General features: G+C 41.2%; 2 protein-coding genes and 1 long non-coding RNA gene across 4 annotated transcripts in view; all 3 read right to left on the bottom strand.

Annotated features, from left to right (window-relative positions):
* LOC138974110 (uncharacterized) overlaps nt 1–23,629 on the bottom strand; it is a 340,574-nt gene that overhangs the window by 108,131 nt on the left and 208,814 nt on the right. The gene's annotated exons all lie outside the window — the stretch shown is intronic.
* Nucleotides 5,974–23,629, bottom strand: part of LOC138974106 (uncharacterized) — an 86,265-nt gene continuing 68,609 nt past the window's right edge. The window contains exon 7 of the mRNA XM_070346800.1: nt 5,974–7,051. Coding sequence (XP_070202901.1) covers nt 6,456–7,051 — 596 coding nt within the window. The 3' untranslated portion in view covers nt 5,974–6,455. The remainder of the gene's footprint in view (nt 7,052–23,629) is intronic.
* LOC138974091 (uncharacterized) lies at nt 13,577–15,684 on the bottom strand. Its single transcript, XR_011458302.1, has 3 exons — nt 15,498–15,684; nt 14,844–14,941; nt 13,577–13,687 (listed from the first exon to the last, which is right to left on the bottom strand). It is a non-coding gene; the product is annotated as an uncharacterized lncRNA (long non-coding RNA).

Below are 23,629 nucleotides of genomic sequence, written 5' to 3'. Positions count from 1 at the left end.
ACATTTCGTGACATTCAGTACACATTTCTGTAACAAGTGATAAACATGTTGTGACATTCAGTACACATTTCTGTAACAAGTGATAAACATGTTGTGACATTCAGTACACATTTCTGTAACAAGTGATAAACATGTTGTGACGTTCAGTACACATTTCTGTAACAAGTGATAAACATGGTGTGACATTCAGTACACATTTCTGTAACAAGTGATAAACATGTTGTGACATTCAGTACACATTTCTGTAACAAGTGATAAATATGTTGTGATATTCAGTACACATTTCTGTAACACTTGAAGTGATAAACATGTTGTGACATTCGGTACACATTTCTGTAACACGTGATAAACATATTGTGACATTCAGTACACATCTCTGTAACACATGATAAACATGTTGTGACATTCAGTACACATTTCTGTAACACGTGATAAACATGTTGTGATATTTAGTACACATTTCTGTAACACGTGATAAACATGTTGTGACATTCAGTACACATTTCTGTAACACGTGATAAACATGTCGTGACATTCAGTACACATTTCTGTAACAAGTGATAAACATGTTGTGACATTCAGTACACATCTCTGTAACAAGTGATAAACATGTTGTGACATTCAGTACACATTTCTGTAACAAGTGATAAACATGTTGTGACATTCACTACACATTTCTGTAACAAGTGATAAACATGTTGTGACATTCAGTGCACATTTTTGTAACAAGTGATAAACATTTTGTGACATTCAGTATACATTTCTGTAACAAGTGATAAACATGTTGTGACATTCAGTACACAGCTCCACTAGAAAAAGTTGCTCGGCACACACAGTGTTGAAATGAACACCTGTGAATAGTGTGTTTGATGTGTGTGCCTCTTTTGCTTGTACAACTGTGGACTATATCACAAAGTGTTCAAAACTTGTTACACAAATGTGTTTTAAAGTGGAACACTTTTGTTTAGAGTGTGTGTATGTTGTATGCTTCTTGTTGGCTCACGAAGTGTAGCCTATGCGATGCTAACTTTTGTCTGTCTGTGCGTGCGTGCGTATGTATGTATGTATGTATGTATGTATGTATGTATGTATGTATGTATGTATGTATGTATGTCTGTGGTAGAAACTTTAACATTTGAAGACGTCATATTACATTGACGTCACATTATGACGTACGAGGGTTAGACGTCACGCGATGGAATTACTGAAAGTCTCGGTGATTGTTATTTTGAGCGGGCCGAGACTATTTGGCAGTCGTGTCCATGTAAGTAGGCTACATGCAGACAGACAGATCTAGATCTAGTGTCTCGCTTTCTTGCACAGTTTCACCTATGCTCTTTCTGTGTGTGTGTCTGTGTGTGTGTGTGTGTGTGTGGTGTGTGTGTGTGTGTGTGTGTGTGTGCGTGCGTGAGTGCGTGTATGCGTGTGTGTGTGTGTGTGTGTACTGTGTGTGTGTGTGTGACGGAGTGATTGAGTTTGTGTTACTGTTTGTCGATTTCTTACGTGAGCCTTGAAGGCTTCGCCTCTTGTTTTTGTTCTTCTTGTTCTTGTTCTTGTTCTTCTTCTTCCTCGTTCGCTCAAACATACGCTAGAAGTGGGTCACCATTTGATCTGGTCAAGTCAGCAGGCGAAGCTGGATAGGGGAAGTAACTGACTATTTTCCGGGTCCGGCACTTTTCAGGCAGTTACTTCCCTTACTTCCTTTCGTCACGTACTGCTCTGTGTCGACATGTCTGCATCCGTGTAAAACAAGAAATTCCTCCCAGGTAGGAAAAACACCCCCGTCCTTAGCATTCTCACTGCCACCAACTGAGCAGGCACTGCTAACAAGTGTGGTTATTTCCCTTTGACCATTAATATGTGCCGCTATAAGTCCTTGTAGAATCTTAATCCACCAATAACTCCCTAACCGTGTGTTTGACTGGTCCCAATTTGTGTAAGGACCGTCTCAGGAATGTATAGAACCTGTTCACCAAGTTTGGTGACGATCGGTCCGTTCATTCTTGAGATCTATATGCGAACACAAACAAACAAACAAACAAACACATCGAGCGAAACCTATACACACCCCTATACCGGGGGTGTAATAAGTGATCAGGAATAGCTTTTGATTTTGTAATTTATTACACAAAGCTAATCAAATACGTTATAAATCCATCTGTATATTAAATGATTAGCTGATATTGTATTGTTTTGGTCACGTGATGTAGGCTTTTTTGCTTGAGTTCCGGCGTGTCCTCGTTGAATACTGTTCGTTGTTTCGTGTCATGTATTATGAATAACATTTTGTTTAAACCATTAACTGATTTTGTAATTGACTTCGTGCGTAAAAGTGGAGGTGAAGAGGGTGACAATTGTATTTCACAATAACAACCTGATGTGCAACTGAAATGTCCTAATTCTTGTTGGCTTTGTGTGAAAAAGTGAATGAATATAATTTATACTGTGCACAATTTGAAGCTTTGGATTTGGGTAGGTTTTTTAATAATCATCAACAGCCGTTTTCTTGCTCGCGCCCTGAAAAATTCAAGCTTTCGTCTTTTTGTTTTTATGTGAACTACTATACAATTCTACTGAAAAAGTCGAACACGTGGTAAACACTATTAAATGTTTACCATGCGTGTTCACAACTGGTTGCAAAACGTGTGTTCCAAAGTGGAATACTTCAGTTTACAGTGTTGGACTTGTACAAACTGCCGCCATCAAGCATCATCCCTGAGTGAAACATACCACACAGATCGACACAAAACACAAGAAAGGTTACTTATTGGAACGTTAGCCTATATTTGTGACAAAACAAGACAAGTGAATGACTTGTTTTATCAACAATTAAACATTCCAATAACAAACATTTCTTTTGTTTTTTGCATCCTCGATTTTGGAACGTTAGCAGTGTGGCGGGAGAGCCATATTTGTAGAAAGTTTAATGTTATAGAGTTAGATAGTGAAGGTTCCGGACAGTCATGGCGTACAGCGTAATCTGTCACGCTATCGCTGGCCTCAGCTTTTAAAATAAGCACAAGAATAATTGGTTTCGTAACCAAAAGTAGACGATGCAAGGGAGGTAATTCCCTTTTCAGTTCCGTGTTGGCGGCCATTTGTGTGGCGCGGACACGATTTACAGACATAGGCATACAGGTTAATAAACATGGGTAAAACTTGACAAATGTCAAGTTAAATGATGAGAGATTGGATGAAAGTTATATAATGGAGGTAATTTAGTGACCACAAGATGTTATTGCGGTTAATAATGAAACAGGAGTATGATGATTGTTCGTAGTGTTGGAAACAACGATCGCGGGACGAAGTTGTCTGTTAATCAAAAAGGATAGGAATTGTAAAAGAGAGGAGAGACAAGGTTTCTTTGATGAAGATAGTGTTGTAGGTGGCTTAAATATTGCGAACAGTCATTAAAAGAGCGCTTGTTGTGATCAGCAAGTGTAAAGATAAAGGAAAAAGGACGGACTACATTGTCCGCGTAATGTTTTGAAAGTAGTGCGGTTAATGTTCTTTTTCGGTCAGCCAATCTGCCTCTGGTTTCTGTGTGTTTGTTTACGTTGCCATGCAGATAGGTATAAAAGACAGTGTAAAATGAAGTTCCTACACGCATTAGGACAGGCTTGAGAACAGAATAGAATGGGTTAGAATAAGGACATAGACTGAGGGCGCTAGGATAGGGATTAGAATAGGCAGAGAGTAAAGGCAAGGTAGACTAGATCAAGATTTAGAATAGGTACAAGAAAGAGACTCCGCATTCTGTCAAAGGGATAGCATAGGGAAAACACAGAGTAACGATAAAAGAACTTAGAGATTCTTTCTACCTTTTCACAAAGTCAGGACAGCCTAGGCATAGCCAGCTTAAAAGGATAACCGCGCATGTTACTGGCTTGTTTACTTCAAACAACAGTAAAGGTTCAAGTCAAAAGATATGTAGGCGAGAATTCCGTAGATAGTCAGAAGTAAACAACCGGACTGTTAGAACGTCGGCGTGCGTTTGATTGAACGGTCCTAAAATAGCTAGATAGTTGGGGAAAGTAAACCTTAGGTGACCTGCGCAAACTCAGGTAAGCTCCTCATTTTTTGGTGTCCCGCCTGTTTTGCGCATGGTACTCTCAAAAGGGGGAAACTGGAATTAGGTTAGGGATAAAACACTTTGGTGACGAATAAGAGGATTCGTCCGTCCCGTTCTCACAAAAGTTAATCTAGCAAGTTCTGAGGTATTTGACCATCCTTAAATTTAGCCCAAAAAGGAAGAACTGTTTCTTCCACATAGAGATCCAATAAAGTAGGGCCTAAATAAGTTTGAGAGAATTTCCTAGTGAGTCAGTCAGTGGACAAAAAGATCCTGTAGGGGATACAAATGTAGGCCTAGCTAGCTCGATATGTGGAGTCTCGACTTATGATAGGATTATTTGGGGAAGGGAGATTAGGTGGCTTGATTGTTTTCTTATGATAACTTGTGCACTTTTTGATGTTTGCCATGTAAAGGCGACCCGGGATTTTGTACCGATTTTGTATGTGAATTTATAATATTGCGTAAATTACGCTTGTTGCATTGAGACATTTTGTATACTTTTCTAACCAATAAATCAGTCTAATAAACTATTTTATATGGGGCGGGGATATAGCTCAGTTGGTAGCGCGCTGGATTTGTATTCAGTTGGCCGCTGTCAGCGCGAGTTCGATCCCAGGTTCGGCGGAAATTTATTTCACAGAGTCAACTTTGTGTGCAGACTCTCTTCGGTGTCCGAACCACCCCCCGTGTATACTACATTGGTTGTGCACGTTAAAGATCCCACGATTGACAAAAGGGTCTTTCCTGGCAAAATTGCTTAGGCACAGTTAATAATTGTCTACCATACCCGTGTGACTTGGAATAAGGCCGTGAAAGGTAAATATGCGCCGACATGGCTGCAATCTACTGGCCGTATAAAATTTCATCTCACACGGCATCACTGCAGAGCGCCTAGAACTGTACCCACGGAATATGCGCGATATAAGCCTCATTGATTGATTGATTGATTATAGAAAAGTGATTCCATGAAATTGGCTCTATTATTCGACTGAATGGTTTTCATTGTGACGTAGGTCGTCATTTCTTCTCGCAATAATAGCATTTTAGGAAGATAAGCTATAGCGATAACCCGGTGATTTTAGGTGAGAGAGGATAAATTAGGCGACAGACAGATTAGAAGTGCAAGCACTAGGAGAATGAACACAACGCGAGGCAAAAACTAGACACGGAAAAGAGCAAATAATAAGCGCACGCATGAGACAATAAGTCTGCAGAGCTAAATAAAAGACGTACATTTTGTTTCTTATCTACAACTCTCACGGTTTTCCGCCGGGTAAACAAACATACAATCTACACAATAGGAAAACTGCTACAGTAGTCTATGTGTTTTAGGGTTATGACAAAGATCAACCTACCAGCTGTGCGCCTTTCTTATTTTATTTGTTTGTGTGTGTTTTGTTCAAGAATTTTTGGTTTGATTTGTTTTGAGGTTGTCTTTTGTTACATGTTAGATTAAATGGCAGTTATCTCCCTTCTGGATGGAGGGAAATTCAAGATGGTGACTTACTGTATACTGTCTTTTCTTGAAAAGTTTTGTTAATTTTACTTATTTTGTAGAATGTTTTTGAGATAGTGCACCATTGTGGGTTGTTATTTTGTGATAGCGGAGACTTCGAAATGTGACGGAGGTCACCAAACTTTGTGGACAACAGTGATCCTAAAACACTAAGTGTGTCAGGTTTGAGTTGTCTTCAGCTTACACTAAGAATGTATGATGCGGCCACACACTCAAATATGCGCGCGCGTGAACACACACACACATACACACACACACACACGCACGCACGCACGCGCGCGCACACACACACACACACACACACACACACACACACACACACACACACACACACACACACACACACACACACACATAGGCTATATAATACCTAAGACAGATAGAAGAGCAAAAACATTTTTATTTAAAAATGATTGTGTGTTTTTGTTGGTGCTTTATGAGAAATGCCATGATCTACTTTTCAAACAGGCAGTAAACATTTGTAAATTGTAAACGACATGTTTAGACTAAAACGGTTCTAACAGACGACAGGGAAAGCAGTTTCGAAGCGCAATCACCTGGTCAAGATCTGAATGACGTAAAACACAAGCACGATGACGTCAATTCCTGTTTTGCGTCATAGAACTGACGAAATCTTGTTCTAGCAATCTCTAAGTGATTACACTCTACTGCAAAAAAACAGGAATAGCCTGATGTGTTTTGGTTCTGGTGGTGGTGGCGGCGGTTGTTGTTGTTGTTGTTGTTGTTGTTGTTGTGGTGGTAGTGGTGGTGGTGGTAGAGGTGGTGGTGACGGCAGTGATGAAGCTCACGGTAGAGGTGGTGACGATGGTGATGATGGCGGCATGTCACAACAAGACACACTTCCTATCTCTCCTCCTTTTGGCGATGGTGGTGGTCGTCGTCGTCGCTGGTGGTATTGGTGGTCGTGGTGGTGACGGCGGTGGTAGTGGTTGTTGTATTAGGTTGTGGCGTGGTGGTTGTGGCGGCAGGGGTAGTGGTTGTTGTAAGGGATGGCGTGGTGGTGGTGGTGACAGGAGGCGTGCGGACCGTGATGAGCTGTGTGGTGCAGCGTGATACTGCAGACAGCCTGTCATTAAGATCAATCTCCTCATCAGTCACCCCTACATCATACTGATCTCTGGCCTGTAACACGGCCACCACGCGCCGCTCCAGGCCTGACACCCAGCCATACCCCGCTACTGTCACTGTGTCTGTGTCCGTTGCCGCCACCGCCATGTCCTGCACAGCTCGCTCCCACCTCGCCCTGTTGTGTAGCCAGTCTTGTACCCCCAACACACTCACCGGTACACCTGCATCCTTCAGTCCCTGCACCACGCCGCTAGCTGGTGACGTCACCTGCCCTGCCCCATCCGTGACGTCATCATGTATATCGTCGCTTCTGGTCAAGACGAACACGTCGCGGTAGCTCAGCCGGGAGGGACTGTTGGTGGCGCTCCTCCCTGCAGGGAAAAGACGGTTGTAACGGTTACACAATCTTGTTTGATAAATATTCATGCATGTAATAAAACATTCGTTACATTTTAAGACACAACCTATCCGCCCAGTCAGCACACGATATCGGGTCGATATCGGTCCGATATCGGATTTGACCGGATATCTCGGACCAAGATATCCGATATCGGTCCGATATCGGTCCGATATTGGATTCCAAGTTTGCTCATCAGATTAACGTCAAATTAATGTTAACTTTTTACGTGAATTAAGTTAACATTAATTTAATGTTAATCTGATGAGCAAACTTGGAATCCGATATCGGACCGATATCGGACCGATATCGGATTCCAAGTTTGCTCATCAGATTAACATTAAATTAATGTTAACTTTTTACGTTAATTAAGTTAACATTAATTTAATGTTAATCTGATGAGCAAACTTGGAATCCGATATCGGACCGATATCGGATTCCAAGTTTGCTCATCAGATTAACATTAAATTAATGTTAACTTTTTACGTTAATTAAGTTAACATTAATTCAATGTTAATCTGATGAGCAAACTTGGAATCCGATATCGGACCGATATCGGACCGATATCGAATTCCAAGTTTGCTCATCAGATTAACATTAAATTAATGTTAACTTTTTACTTTAATTAAGTTAACATTAATTTAATGTTAATCTGATGAGCAAACTTGGAATCCGATATCGGACCGATATCGGACCGATATCGGATATAACGTTAAATTAAAGTTAATTTTGTTTACGGCTAATGTCAGTTTTACCAAATAAAAAGCATAATATAATGGTTAGATTAACGTTATTTAAACATGTGTTTTTTTACGTTGAGTGCGAAAATAAAAAGAACCAAAATAAAACTATAATTACATTTTTTATTGAGATTTTTTTTTTTTTCCTCGGACCAAGATATTCTGATATCGGTCCGATATTGGATTCCAAGTTTTCACATCATCGCCAATACAATCCCATCCATCACACCAATATTGGCACGATATCAGACCAATATCGGATACGATATCGGGTCGATATCGGACCGATATTGGATTCCGACATTGGGCCAATAAAGTTGACGTTAATTTAACGTTAATCTGATGAGCAAACTTGGAATCCAATATCCGACCGATATCAGGCAGATATCGGATATCTTGGTCCGAGATAACCAGCCAGCACCCCGATATCAAATCGGGTCGATATAGGATTACGACATTGGGCCAATATTGGATATAGGTCCGATACAAAGAACCAAAATAAAACTATAATTAAACTTTTTATTAGAATTTTTTTTCTCCCTCAGACCAAGATATCCCATATCTGCCCGATATCGATCCGATATTGGATTCCAAGTTTGCTCATGAGATAAACGTTTAGGTTTTACGTTAATTTCACGTTAAATTAACATTAAATTAACGTTCATTAAAACAAAACCATAATATAAAGTTAAATTAAAGTTAATTTTCGTTTACGGCTAATGTCAATTTTACCAAATAAAAAGCACAATATAATGGTTAGATTCAAGTTATTCAAACGTGTGTTTTTTATGTTGAGTGCAAACATAACAAGTCGCGTAAGGCGAAAATACAATATTTAGTCAAGTAGCTGTCGAACTCACAGAATGAAACTGAACGCAACGCAACGCAGCAAGACCGTATACTCGTAGCATCGTCACTCCACCGCCCGTGGCAAAGGCAGTGCCCGTGGAATTGACAAGAAGAGCGGGGTATTCGTTGCGCTGAGAAGGATAGCACGCTTTTCTGTACCTCTCTTCGTTTTAACTTTCTGAGCGTGTTTTTAATCCAAACATATCATATCTATATATTTTTGGAATCAGGAACCGACAAGGAATAAGATGAAAGTGTTTTTAAATTGATTTCGAAAAAAAAATTTTGATAATAATTTGTATATATTTAATTTTCAGAGCTTGTTTTTAATCTGAATATAACATATTTATATGTTTTTGGAATCAGCAAATGATGGAGAATAAGATAAACGTAAATTTGGATCGTTTTATAAATTTTTAGTTTTTTTTACAATTTTCATATTTTTAATGACCAAAGTCATTAATTAATTTTTAAGCCACAAAGCTGAAATGCAATACCGAAGTCCGGGCTTTGTCGAAGATTACTTGACCAAAATTTCAACCAATTTGGTTGAAAAATGAGGGCGTGACAGTGCCGCCTCAACTTTCACGAAAAGCCGGATATGACGTCATCAAAGACATTTATCAAAAAAATGAAAAAAACGTTCGGGGATTTCATACCCAGGAACTCTCATGTCAAATTTCATAAAGATCGGTCCAGTAGTTTAGTCTGAATCGCTCTACACACACACACACACACGCACGCACATACACCACGACCCTCGTTTCGATTCCCCCTCGATGTTAAAATATTTAGTCAAAACTTGACTAAATATAAAAAGAACCACACATAAAAGCGGTCATACACGTAAAATTCCACTCGTGCAAAAACACGAGTGTACATGGGAGTTTCATCCCACGAATCCAGAAGAAGAAGAAGAAGGAAGTGTGCATGCTAACATGAAACAAAACAAAAGACAAATAAATAAAACCATTAGAAATATGTTGTGAGAATATGTTCTAAACATTTATTCATCATTTCCATGATATATATACTGTACATTTAAAAAAAACCACCATAAATGATAAAACCATGATAAAAATGTCGGAAGTTGAATCAGTTCTAAAGTTTCTGGAAGTGAGTTTGGATACATGTATCCCACTTTTAGGTTCTGTACCTAGAAATTTACCAATTCTATTCCATCTTTTGGGTTTAAAAAAAATAGTCTTCGCACAGCTAGGTATCTTGTACATGTATCCGAATGATGCCAGAGACACAAGGAAAGATGAGGTTATTTGCAACACCACCAGCAGAGGAAGAAGTCATTCACTTTGCAGCAGCAGATAAAAAGAATTGTTGAATTTGAAGCAGGAGCAGACACAGAAGTTGTTGAATTTGTAGCGTCATCTGCAGACAAAGAAGTTGTTGAATTTGCAGCAGACGATATACTTGTTAAACCTGCAGCAGCAAACGAAGAAGTCATTCACTTTGCAGCAGCACCAGACAACAAGAATTGTTGAATTCGAAGCAGGAGCAGACAGAGAAGTTGTTAATGTTGAGTTTGCAGCAGACGATATATATGTCACAGTGGAAAGTGGAATCCAGAGGAATCTGAGATTCCCCTAGGGGAAAGTAGAATTCCAGTTTCCCCTAGAGGAAACTGGAATTCTACTTTCCTCTGGATTATTGCCAGATGAAACTGGAATTCCAGTTTCCTCTAGGGGAAACTGGAATTCAATCTCTAGGGGAAAGTAGAATTCTACTTTGCCCTAGTGGAAACTGGAATCAGACTTGAACAGTCACAGTGGAAAGTGGAATCCAGAGGAGAATACTTTGCCCTAGTGGAAACTGGAGTCAGACTTGAAAATTGCTTAATTTTGTGCCAGATTTTACTGGACTTAGAACTTGTTTTATTACAACAAAAGGTATTGAGTGAATGTCAAATTATTTACCAGTTTTCCAGGTGTATTCTAATTGCCACGACTTGAGATCACGAATTCGTGAATACAACTCCATTAAGCTGTACTGGAGCAATAAAGTGCTCCTTGGTGAGAACAAATTGTGAGCACTGGTTCACACAAAAGGGGAAGTTGCTGACACAGATCTCAGTTTGACAGCCAAGAGAGAAGCAGAGGATTCAGTATGGAGTTTAACAGTGACAGTGGTGACCAGCAACAAAAAGCAAACTTCTACCAGCAATTGGATGCGCACATACAAAAACTGAATATGAACAATAGAGAGACTTTTTGCCTGCCCCAAAACAAATACAACAAAGTTCTGTGGGTGCTCAGTCTGTGATGATCCACGGTCGCCCCCGTCACCCGCAGACACAATGTATGTAGTCAATTTTCAGTGTTAGTACGTCTGGCATATTGATAGGCAGTTATTCCGACCACAGCTTGTTGGACGTAAGGAATGATGATAATGGAAGGGATGATGCTGATGAATGAATTGCTGCAAACGATCTTGTTGTTGTTGCTACTGATGATGATGGTGTGGAGAAGGATGATGATGATGATGTTGATGATGATGATGACGATGATGATGATGATGATGATGATGCTGATGACGCTAGTGCCTAAATGAACAATGTCTTTGTTCTGCAGTTTTAATGTATTATCACTGATACAAGCATTGTTTCAAATACAGGGAGCTTGAATTATCTCTCTTGACTTGGAGGAGGAGGATTGTGATGATGATATTGATTGTTGATGAAGATGTTACTCTCCGCTGCTGCTGCTCCTTTATGCGGTTTCTGATTCAGTAATTTCATAGTAATGGTGGTGGAAATTCAAAATTGTATGTATTTATGTACTATGTTGTTTGTTTGCAGGCTGTGTCGAGCGTGGGAATGGCGACCTTCAATTGAAACTTGGAAAGTGGATGGACGAGCATGGAACAGATTGGAGTAGGGGATTGAAGTTTGTCGTGCACGCCATAAACACTTCTGTGTCCTCTACAACTGGGACGACCCCATTCGAACTTGTCTTCGGCCAGAAACCCCGAGCAGATCAAGCCTTATGGGAGCAGCTAGCAGCTCAGGGTGTTGTTCATGAAGATGATCTGCCTGAAGACATCCGTGAACAGCTGCTGGAACCATCTCTGAGTCTGTCTGCAGTTGGTGAAGCCGAAGGTGGGTCTGAAGGTAGCCAGGTTGATGTTGTCGTGCAGTCTGGCGAAGATGGCGACGCTTCTGGCAGCCACAATCTCGAGCATGAAAGTTACAGCGATGCAGTTTTACAGTGTGAAAGTCAGGGAGGTACAGGCTTGGAGAGTCATGGTGAAAGTGGTAACCAGAGTCAAAGTAGTGAGGTATCACAGTTGGAGAGTCTTGCGGGTGAACTTTCCATGTCTGGGAGTCAGAGTGACGGGTTTTCCCAGCATGGGAGTCAGAATGACGGGTTTTCGCAGCCTGGGAGTCAGAGTGACGGGTTTTCACAGCCTGGGAGTCAGAATGATGGGTTTTCACGGTCTGGGAGTCAGACTGATGGGTTTTTGCAGTCCGAGAGCGGCAGCCACAGTGGTGTGAGTTTGGAGCTGGAGGGTCAGAATGGGGCGGTTCCACAGTCTGGCAGTCATGACAGCGGTGCAGTTCATGCTGTTTCAGTCAACAATGATTCAACTGAGAACAGAAAGCGTGGAAGACAGTATCTCCTCTTGAGTGAAAACCACATTGTCGGTGCAGGAACAGAACACACGAACATTCCCTCTGTTAATGGTATGAAAGTAAATCCACGTGAGCATGCCGTGATGTCTGTTGATCAAGTGTTTGACCCTGCATGTGTGCCCACAGAGGGAAATCCCATGCAAGAGCCATTAGAGGTTGGACAGTTTGTTCTTTGGAGACGCAGTGCGGTGGTTGAAAATGAGGCCAGTGCAGTTCACAGAGACAAGCGGTTGGCTGCAAGAAGAAACTTCCTGACGGCTGCCAGGCGCCAAGAATCTCAGTACCAAAAGAAACTAAACGATGTGACGAAGTCGTTTTCAGAGGGCAACACAGTGGGAGTTAAAATCCACAGTGCCGATAGAACCAACACAGATGTTAGGCTGCTCACTTGTAAAGTGCTCGAGTCCAAAACAGTGGGTGGTTGTGAGATGTACAAAGTGTACTGTCCTGCTGGTATTGTGAAAAATTGGTTGCGTGGTGAGGAACTGGTTGACATGAACAGTGTGGTGTTTCCCTCTTTGAATGCAGTAGATCCTGCCAGACTGTCAGAGGTGACCTTGATTCACGCATCACGCGCATCCACCAGATGGCAAAATCAGGCCGTCGCGAGAACGGTATGTTCTTGCAAAGGCAGCTGCAAAACAAAGAAGTGCTGCTGCAAAGATGCAGGAATTCCCTGCGGCACCAAGTGCCATCCTCGCCCTGACAAAACAAACTGTCAAAATACAGACAAGTAAGAAACGAACCCTCAAGACTGACAGAACTGGAAAAGTTGTTAGACCATATCGTGTAATTAAAGATGTGAGTGTGTGTGCAATAAATTATGAATGAACGTTAAATTGGCATGGTTAACTCTTCCATCACAACAAAAAATAGTAACGACATCTGTCCACAACACTCTTCAATTCAGCATTGTCGAGTCCACTACATACACAAGGCAAAAACATATGTTTTGGGTAAAATGATGAAAAAAAACTGAGTCAGTCAGCAGGACTACGTTCTAAAGTCCAGTAAAATCTGGCACAAAATGAAGCAATTTTCAAGTCTGATTCCAGTTTCCACTAGGGCAAAGTAGAATTCTACTTTCCCCTAGAGATTGAATTCCAGTTTCCCCTAGAGGAAACTGGAATTCCAGTTTCATCTGGCAATAATCCAGAGGAAAGTAGAATTCCAGTTTCCTCTAGGGGAAACTGGAATTCTACTTTCCCCTAGGGGAATCTCAGATTCCTCTGGATTCCACTTTCCACTGTGACATATATATATACTTGTTAAATCTGCAGCACCAGCCTTGGAAAAAGTTGTTGATACAACCAGTGCAGACGATGGCATGTCTGCAATAGGAGACTTTGAAGATCTGCTTCAAATGCTATGACATCTGCAAAGACAGAGAATGCAACAATCTTAAAACATAAAGAATTCAGTGTGATTTGAGAACTTCAGTGTAAACACTATAATTATGTCTTCTTTTTGTTTGTTTGTTTATTTGTTGCTTAACGTCCAGCCGACTACGCAGAGCCATATCAGGACGAGGAAGGGGGGGATGAAGGGGGCCACTTGTCAAGCGATTCCTGTTTACAAATGCACTAACCCATTACTTGTGTCCCAGCAGGCTTTAGTAAAACTAAATTAATACCTACTGGAAGATTACCAGTTTCCAGTATGTTAAAATAGGCTTAACCTATCTACTGCTGGACTTACATCAGAACACTAACAGATTAAACTATACAATACATGAATCGCGAGACAAGCGGCAAGAGAAGAGATTTTTGGAAAAAATACAGGTGAATGAGCAAGAAGGCAGAAAAAAGAAAAGAATTCATGAAGAAAAAGAGAGCATGACAGGAAAGAGGAACCAAAAATCTACCAAACAGCAAACTAGAAAGCTCCTGCGGTTCCAAAAACAGGAGGGGCCTTTAATTTCATAACCGCAGTGCCCCACTGCAGGAATGTCTTCTTTGTTAATGCTCTTAGCTAAATATAGAACTGAAGGTAAATAAGGTTTACATTGTCTTTGCATTATGCCAATATTTGTTGAATTTACTTGTGTGTATATATATGCTAACTTTGATAGCATTCTTCTGTGTTAGAATGAAATTCTCTTAGTCAATGCTGCCTGGCATGGATAACAACCCCCCGCCTCCCCCCAACACACACAAAACACCTTCCCGAAGTTTTTTCCAAGACTAAGACTGAGTAAGAGTAAGACAATAATATGTCAGTTGGACCTGGACTAAAAATATGTATAGGTCCAGATGTCCCGGCTACAACAAATGTTCTGTCAGAAGACCTCTTATAGTTCTTTATGTCGAAATTGATGTGATGGTCGACCAGCCAAGATTTAGAACAATGCGTCATAAGCATGTATTAATGACCCCAGACCGAAGCCTGACAACAACACTGCCTTCTCTCATAAATGATTTTCAGTTATAAATATAATATGACTGCTGGAACATTCATCAAGCGTTAACGTGGATTTTACCTGCAAACACACACACACACACACACACACACATACACACACACACACTTACTTGGCCTCAAAAGCCAGAATGTCACTTGTCAGGGTTGTAACTTGTAGTTTACATCCCTGTGAATGCTTTCTGGTATCCTCATGGTAATTCCTCCCACCCTGCAATGAAAGCATTGATGTGTGAGTTGCATTACAGTAGAGAACAGTATCAATCAAAACTTGTTTTAAGTGTCTTTGAAAAGACGATTTTCGAAAATAACTCTCTGAGATCTCTTATAAATTTTGTTACTGTACAGTTATGGATTAGACCAGAAGCTGTGAGATTGAACAAAATGTGTGGCACTTATCAGATTGACAGAGATAAATAAAATATCAGAGAAAGAGAGAGAGAGAGAGAGAGAGAGAGAGAGAGAGAGAGAGAGAGAGAGAGAGAGACAGACAGACAGACAGACAGACAGACAGACAGGGAGAGAGAAACAGACAGAGAGACTGAAACTGAGAAAGACAGACAGAGCAAGAAACTAGAAAGACAGAAGGCAGGAAAGAAAGAGAAAGAGAGATAAATTCACCTTTCCAATCGTTATGCATGATATTGCTTTGATATTGGTGACTCGTATCAAAAATAAGTCAACAATCACAATGCCAACGGATTCTGAACTTATGAATATGATTATGAATAATTTACAACACAAGTCACACAGTGAAGTAACATTACCTGAAAGTTCCATTTGCCATTCGCTCAGCGTCATAAGATCTGTATTGTGTAGTCCTGATATCTTTCTTCTTCTTCTTTCTTTAGACTGCCGCCTTCATCAAAGTGAAGATTCTGCAGACTTTGGAGAGAGTTGCGAAGATGATTTGCAGCTGGTGTCATTAGAACTGCCCGGGGGTTCAGTGGTAGCTAGTGGGGGGTGGAAATAGAGGAGGGAGGTGGGGAGGATCAGGGGCGGGGGGAGGTGGGGTAGGGGCGGGGAGGGGTGTCTAGATCCGGGATTTGAAGGCTTCCAGAGAGGGGCTGAGAGCGACCTCACCCGGGAGCGCGTTCCAGTCCACGATGGTGCGTGGAAAGAAGGACTTCTGGCGGTAGGTTGTGCGGCACAACGGTAGCTGGTAGGCAGCATCGTGAAGGAGTCTGGTGCTTTTGGCGGTGGGATTTTGGGTGGGTGTGTTGCGGGTGTTGATCGACAGCAAGCCATTGGTGTATTTGTACATGGTGATGAGGCGGGCTCTGCAGCGCCGATCTTGAAGTGTGGGCCACTGCAAGTGTTCCAGCATGGCATCAACGCTCGAAGTCTTGCGGTGGCGATTTACAACCCATCGGGCTGCCCTGCGCTGCACAGCTTCGAGGCGATCCACGTCCTTGCAGGTGTACGGATCCCACACGGGACTCGCAAATTCCAGGGGAGAACGGACAAGGGCAAAGTAGGCTCTCTGCTTCACTTCCTGTGAGCCGAATCTTAGGTTGCGTCGGAGAAAGCCAAGCATCTGAAACGATCCTGACTGGACAGTCCAATACTAAGACAGAAGGAGGAAGACAGAACACCGTCACCTTGACCACGCCCAGCGCCTTCTCATCGGCGTTAGGGGGGCAGAAACCAGTGTGAGAGCCTCAGTAGTTTTTATCCAGTTTTTAACATTGTAACATAGCATTTTTTAACTGTGCTTGAAAAGCCTACATTCTAGGGCAAACGGACTAAAGCCGCAAGTACAGCAGCAAGAAGACAAGCTGGAGTTGTACACTTTATCCACCTTGTGTACAGTGAACTTTTGACTCTTTTAGATGCGCACACCCAAAAAACGTCACGTTGATAGTCGTCGTCGGCTTCTGTGGCGCACCCGCCAACCACCAACCCAGGCGGGTTATCCAGATCCAGATCCAGAACTGGACTGGTTTCAAGAGTGTTCCAAACAGTCGATCATAATGCATCACGTAAAACGTTGAGTGAGTATCGCCTATGCCTATGAACTTGGAAGATAGTTTTGCTAATAGTATTTTTTTCTCTTGGAATATATGAGACTAAAAAGTGTGTTTGTTTCTTAGGTGTGTGTGTGTGTGTCACTGTGTGTGTTTGTGTCACTGTGTGTGTTTAGGTGGTTGCTGATTTTCTTTATTGTTGTAAAAATAAAATGGTGATTTTAACTAAGAATCCTTTTATGGTTCTGTTGTGCATAATAAACAGTTTTTATTCTTTCAGATTTATAAAAATACCTCTCTACACACACACACACACACACACACACACACACACACACACACACACACACACACACACACACACATTGAATGTAGACAAATAAATCTGCCAGCTGATGGAAGAAATGGTGAAGAACAAATGAAAGGTGAGGGAGGTTTTGCAGACAGCATGTCTCCTTATGAAAGCACAAACATGTTCATACAATGTCAACATTTTATATGATCATCTTGTTGCGTCATACTCATAACGGTTAATCTTTTTACTGCAGCTGGCCGTGAGGAAGCGCCATATTCAAACCGACAACAAGCAATTCGAACAGGTGCTTGCGAAGTGGTTGACAGGATTGTCGGATCGTCTACATGGTGGGAGGATGTCGAAGATCAACACAGAAAACGAGGACGAGGACTAAGATGAAGATGGTAAATAAAATTAGTGCTAATGTGCTGACAGCCAGCAAGGAACACGCCTCTCGGATTCACTCTCTCTTCATTTTGTGTTATTTTGCCTCTACATGATATAATGCCTCTACATATATATATATGATATAATGCCTCTGCAAGGATTCCCTAGGCCTACTGTTTTGGAACAAATGCTATGTGCAATTATGTCGGAGAATGGGCTGACATCGTTCAATACCGACTGTTGTGGCGACTGAACAATGGCGATACTGCGTTTTTGATGTTCGACAAAGGCGGCCATGAAAAAGTGCGTCGGTGGTGCTACGTTGTGTGTCTCCAACTTTCAATCGCAGCTGACAGTGTCAGATTCAGGCTGTATGGTGCGGAGTGATGTTGTTGCGAGTGACGCTGATAGGCGGAAGGTGACAGACGATGCCAGATATGACGGAGACAAAGAACATCAATGGTCTAACCTAGCTGATATGTTTCAGAGGATGAGCGAGGAAAGCACCGTGAGGATAAAAGAGATGGTCTGAACATTTCCCGTTCCCCACCCTTGTGAAGAATTGGAGCGTAACAATCATTTGTTTTGATTATCATGACTGGACAGAACCGTTGCGTGACCAGTCCGTTGTTTGTTGCAAATCGAAAGACTTATTTAGTTATAATTGATTTCATAACTGGTTAACCGTTATCCGTTTGCGACGATTTTCCCGTCTCCTTTGTGTTAATTTGATTCATGCGTTTTGTGAAGTTATTGTTATTTCCTTATTCCAAGGGGGCTATCGCCTTATGGAATTAAATACTTTGACTTTGATGGGTCACATGAATCGTGACACTCCATAATTATTCGGTGGGGACCCATTGGTTAGTGGTCTGCTCTGCAATGCTGTGAGTCATGGGTTCAAGCCCGTCCTTTGGCAGCAGAGTGGATGACATTTCAGTGAGTGGATGAGTTATCTTATCACAAGGTCAGTTATTAATTGTATTAACTGTTGAATTTTAATTGATAGTTGTAATTTGTTTATGTTGCATTGGTAACTTATGTGTTTTCAATGATACAGTTGGTTATTAAATTATTCTCATTCTGCCTTTGACTCACTTTCATTTGTACTTGTGTGACAATGTTTATTGACTCACTTTCATTTGTACTTGTGTGACAATGTTTATTGACTCACTTTCATTTGTACTTGTGTGACAATGTTTATCAACTACTTCATCTTATCATTTCTGTCTCCTTTTAAATTTTCTTCTGTTCTTGGGCCAGAAATCTAATATTTACGGATTACAGCAAGTTTTAGTGCAGGTCAGACGAACAAGTGCGAAAGCAATTGCCAAGCATGAAGCATGTTTTCATTAGTCAAGAAGTAAAGTCAGAGGTTCAAAAATGATCAGATAATTAATGCCAACTATTCGCTGGTTTTGCTTCATCGACTCTGCGGGCAGCTTCCAGGAAACCAAAGTTTTCAGGTTCCGGGGGAAGTATGGTTGCAAAGCTGAAACTTAAAGGAATTGACGGAAGGGCACCACCAGGGCACCATAGAAGGGCACCACCCTTATCGGTTCCCGATATCGGTCCATTATTGGTTCCCGATGTTAGGCCGATATCAATTCTCTATATCGTACCGATATCGGACCAATATTAGTCCAATGTCGGAATCCGATATCGACCCGATATCGTCCCGATTTGCAATCCGATATCGGTCCGATATCGGGATCCGATATCGGTCCGATATCGGGATCCGATATCAAACTGATATCGACCTGATTTGCAATCTGATATCGGGATCTGATATCGGGATCCGATATCGATTCTCTATATCGTACCGATATCGGACCGATATCGGACCAATGTCGTAATCCGATATCGACCCGGTATCAACCCAATTTGCAATCTGACATCGGGATTTGATATCGCGCCGATATCGGGATCTGATATGAGGCCGATACCGATTCTCTATATCGGACCGATATCGGGTCGATATCGGGTCGATATCGGTCCGATGTCGTAATCCGATATCGGTCCGATATCGACCGGATTTGCAATCCGATATCGGTCCGCTATCGGGATCTGATATCGATTCTCTATATCGGACCGATATCGGACCAATGTCGTAATCCGATATTGACCCGGTATCAACCCAATTTGCAATCTGACATTGGGATTTGATATCGCGCCGATATCGGGATCTGATATGAGGCCGATACCGATTCTCTATATCGGACCGATATCGACCCGATATCGACCCGATATCGGTCCGATGTCGTAATCCGATATCGGTCCGATATCGACCCGATTTGCAATCCGATATCGGACCGATATCGGAATCCGATATCGACCCGATATCGTATCCGATATCGGTCCGATATCGGACCGATATCGGGGTGCTGGCTGGGCGTGTATTTGTTTTCACAAACACACACACACCACCACTCCCAACCCCCCTCCCACACACACACTTGATTTATAAAATCACCACAAAGTGTGTACATTGTCCACACAGACAGCAAACCTTCGACGTCATGACGTAATTTTGCAGTTTACGTCAATAAAAATGACGTAAATTTTCTCCCTGCAGACTGACCTGACTTTGGATTTGATTGAACATTTAGTTCTTTTGAAGTGAGCGAAGACTTTTCAATATATACTCGAGAGGGAGGGGGGGGGGGAGTAAAACACCATTAGGAAACGGTAAGGTTTACCATTCACTCAAACCTACCACAATCATCATCATCATCATCATCATCACCATCACCATCATCATCATCATCATCATCATCATCACTATCATCATCTGCAGCAGCAGCAACTACACAACTCACCAACATCCAGTCGGCGCAGCACGGCAGCGATATCCTGACCACACTGTGCGCAGTCCACCGGCCACCGACCTGTGTGAGCGTTGCCATGGTGACTCAGCCGTATCACGCTCAGTCCGTCCCCAGCGGCAGGCACGCGGCTGTCGCTGTAGTTGACTTTTAACCTGTGCATCGCGGGCTGTATTTCACGCAGGACGGCGGGCGCCGAGCGGAGGGGGACAGTGAACACCTGTGTCTGCAGTGCTGGGGGTATGTCGCGGTTAAGAACACCGGCACACCACAGGTACAGGTGTGGTACTTGCTGCGCTAGGCGTGTTACAAGGCGTGTGTGACGGGGACCATGCTTATTCCTGTGACACAGAATGGAGACATGGTGTTAGAGATGTGTGCCACACTCACATGAGACATGGTAAGCTGATAATAGTAATGCGTCATCCGCAACTTAAAACAAGTCGCGTAAGGCGAAAATACAATATTTAGTCAAGTAGCTGTCGAACTCACAGAATGAAACTGAACGCAATGCCATTTTTCAGCAAGACCGTATACTCGTAGCATCGTCAGTCCACCGCTCATGGCAAAGGCAGTGAAATTGACAAGAAGAGCGGGGTAGTAGTTGCGCTAAGAAGGATAGCACGCTTTTCTGTACCTCTCTTTGTTTTACCTTTCTGAGCGTGTTTTTAATCCAAACATATCATATCTATATGTTTTTGGAATCAGGAACCGACAAGGAATAAGATGAAAGGGTTTTTAAATTGATTTGGACAATTTAATTTTGATAATAATTTTTATATATTTAATTTTCAGAGCTTGTTTTTAATCCGAATATATACATATTTATATGTTTTTGGAATCAGCAAATGATGGAGAATAAGATAAACGTAAATTTGGATCGTTTTATATATTTTTATTTTTTTTTTACAATTTTCAGATTTATAATGACCAAAGTCATTAATTAATTTTTAAGCCACCAAGCTGAAATGCAATACCGAAGTCCGGGCTTCGTCGAAGATTACTTGACCAAAATTTCAACCAATTTGGTTGAAAAATGAGGGCGTGACAGTGCCGCCTCAACTTTTACGAAAAGCCGGATATGACGTCATCAAAGACATTTATCAAAAAAATGAAAAAAACGTTCGGGGATTTCATACCCAGAAACTTTCATGTCAAATTTCATAAAGATCGGTCCAGTAGTTTAGTCTGAATCGCTCTACACACACACACACACACACAGACACACACACGCACATACACCACGACCCTCGTTTCGATTCCCCCTCGATGTTAAAATATCTAGTCAAAACTTGACTAAATATAAAAAGATGTCACTTGATATTTTACCAATGTACGCACACTGTGGTTAAAACAACATGCAATTCCACTCGTACACGGTGGTGCGAGTTACATGAATCAGACAGGTGACACTCTCTCTCTCTCTCTGCAAAAAACAAAACAAGTCGCGTAAGGCGAAAATACAATATTTAGTCAAGTAGCTGCCCTTTTTCAGCAAGACCGTATACTCGTAGCATCGTCAGTCCACCGCTCATGGCAAAGGCAGTGAAATTGACAAGAAGAGCGGGGTAGTAGTTGCGCTAAGAAGGATAGCACGCTTTTCTGTACCTCTCTTTGTTTTAACTTTCTGAGCGTGTTTTTAATCCAAACATATCATATCTATATGTTTTTGGAATCAGGAACCGACAAGGAATAAGATGAAAGTGTTTTTAAATTGATTTCGAAAAAAAAATTTTGATAATAATTTTTATATATTTAATTTTCAGAGCTTGTTTTTAATCCGAATATAACATATTTATATGTTTTTGGAATCAGCAAATGATGGAGAATAAGATAAACGTACATTTGGATCGTTTTATAAATTTTTATTTTTTTTTACAATTTTCCGATTTTTAATGACCAAAGTCATAAATTAATTTTTAAGCCACCAAGCTGAAATGCAATACCGAACCCCGGGCTTCGTCGAAGATTACTTGACCAAAATTTCAACCAATTTGGTTGAAAAATGAGGGCGTGACAGTGCCGCCTCAACTTTCACGAAAAGCCGGATATGACGTCATCAAAGACATTTATCAAAAAAATGAAAAAAACGTTCGGGGATTTCATACCCAGGAACTCTCATGTCAAATTTCATAAAGATCGGTCCAGTAGTTTAGTCTGAATCGCTCTACACACACACACAGACACACACACAGACACACACACAGACACACGCACATACACCATACCCTCGTTTCGATTCCCCCTCGATGTTAAAATATTTAGTCAAAACTTGACTAAATATAAAAAAAGAAACAAGATGGCGGCCATGTGTGATCCTCCATAAAATGCCTCTGTGATTTTGTTCTTCTATTGTGCGTATTTCCATGATATGGCTATTGTTAACATGCATATGCTTCTCATACGTTATAAGACTCGTTTTTGAGATAGATTCAAGGAGGAATTCAATGTTATTCAACAGTGGATAGTGTTTTTCTTCTAAAACCTTGATCTTCTACTTTTTCTAACAATTCTGTGGTGACTGGGGAGTTCTGCGATGGAAAAAGATTAACACTTGGATTCCATAGCTATATGCTTCATCTCAATGTAGGCACATCGTTTCTTGTGTTTATTCTTGTGTTGAAATCGTGAAAGTTACTAACTATTGAATTGAGGAAAAGCTGATAATTGTGTTGTTTTGACTCTATATGGAAAAGGGAAAGACGTAAAGTCAGACAATGACACGTACCGTGCATTCCATAACCTGACTTTTACGTCATTGTCATTGTCTTGGTGTACACATAGACATAACCGAGTCTTTTTATATACGTCATAAGTTGAGGCGACATTCCAGAAATACATTATGTAACACATAGTGCTATTTTTTTTGGATCATTGAATTATAGTGTGTTTTGGTTTAGTTGACGGAAAGTTTGGATCTTTGTTTAACAACACAATGTTTAACAACAACAAAAGTGACAACATCATCAACAACAAAAACTATGAACAAATGCAACATCAACAACTACAACGTAACTCACATCAATAGATCTACACCAAATGAAATAATGACAATGTTGATTATGCTTAGTTACTAGACAAACATACACCAATGGGTGGGAAGAACAATGTCAATTTTGACACGATCAAAAACGGCACATTGCCTTGAAATTATTGAAAATAAGAAAGATCCAGATCAAATCACTTTTCGCTGTGATAAATTCTACTATCCTTTCTGGAAAGCTGTTCTGAGATACAGGTATGTCACGGATCTACCTTCAAAAGGCTTCTCAACATCCTGGAAAGATTATCACCGAGAAAATGGGCATCTGATACCATTGTCCTTGTCTTATAATGATGATAAGATATCTTTAAATCATGAGTCTGTGGAAAGTGTAGCACAGTCTACAATTAGACTTGATCATGATGGCTCTAAACTCTTGGTT

The sequence above is a fragment of the Littorina saxatilis genome, linkage group LG8 (assembly GCF_037325665.1).
Source record: "Littorina saxatilis isolate snail1 linkage group LG8, US_GU_Lsax_2.0, whole genome shotgun sequence".
Lineage (NCBI taxonomy): Eukaryota > Metazoa > Mollusca > Gastropoda > Littorinimorpha > Littorinidae > Littorina > Littorina saxatilis.
Note: the sequence above shows the minus strand (reverse complement) of the source record. Positions and strands in the feature narration are given on the sequence as shown.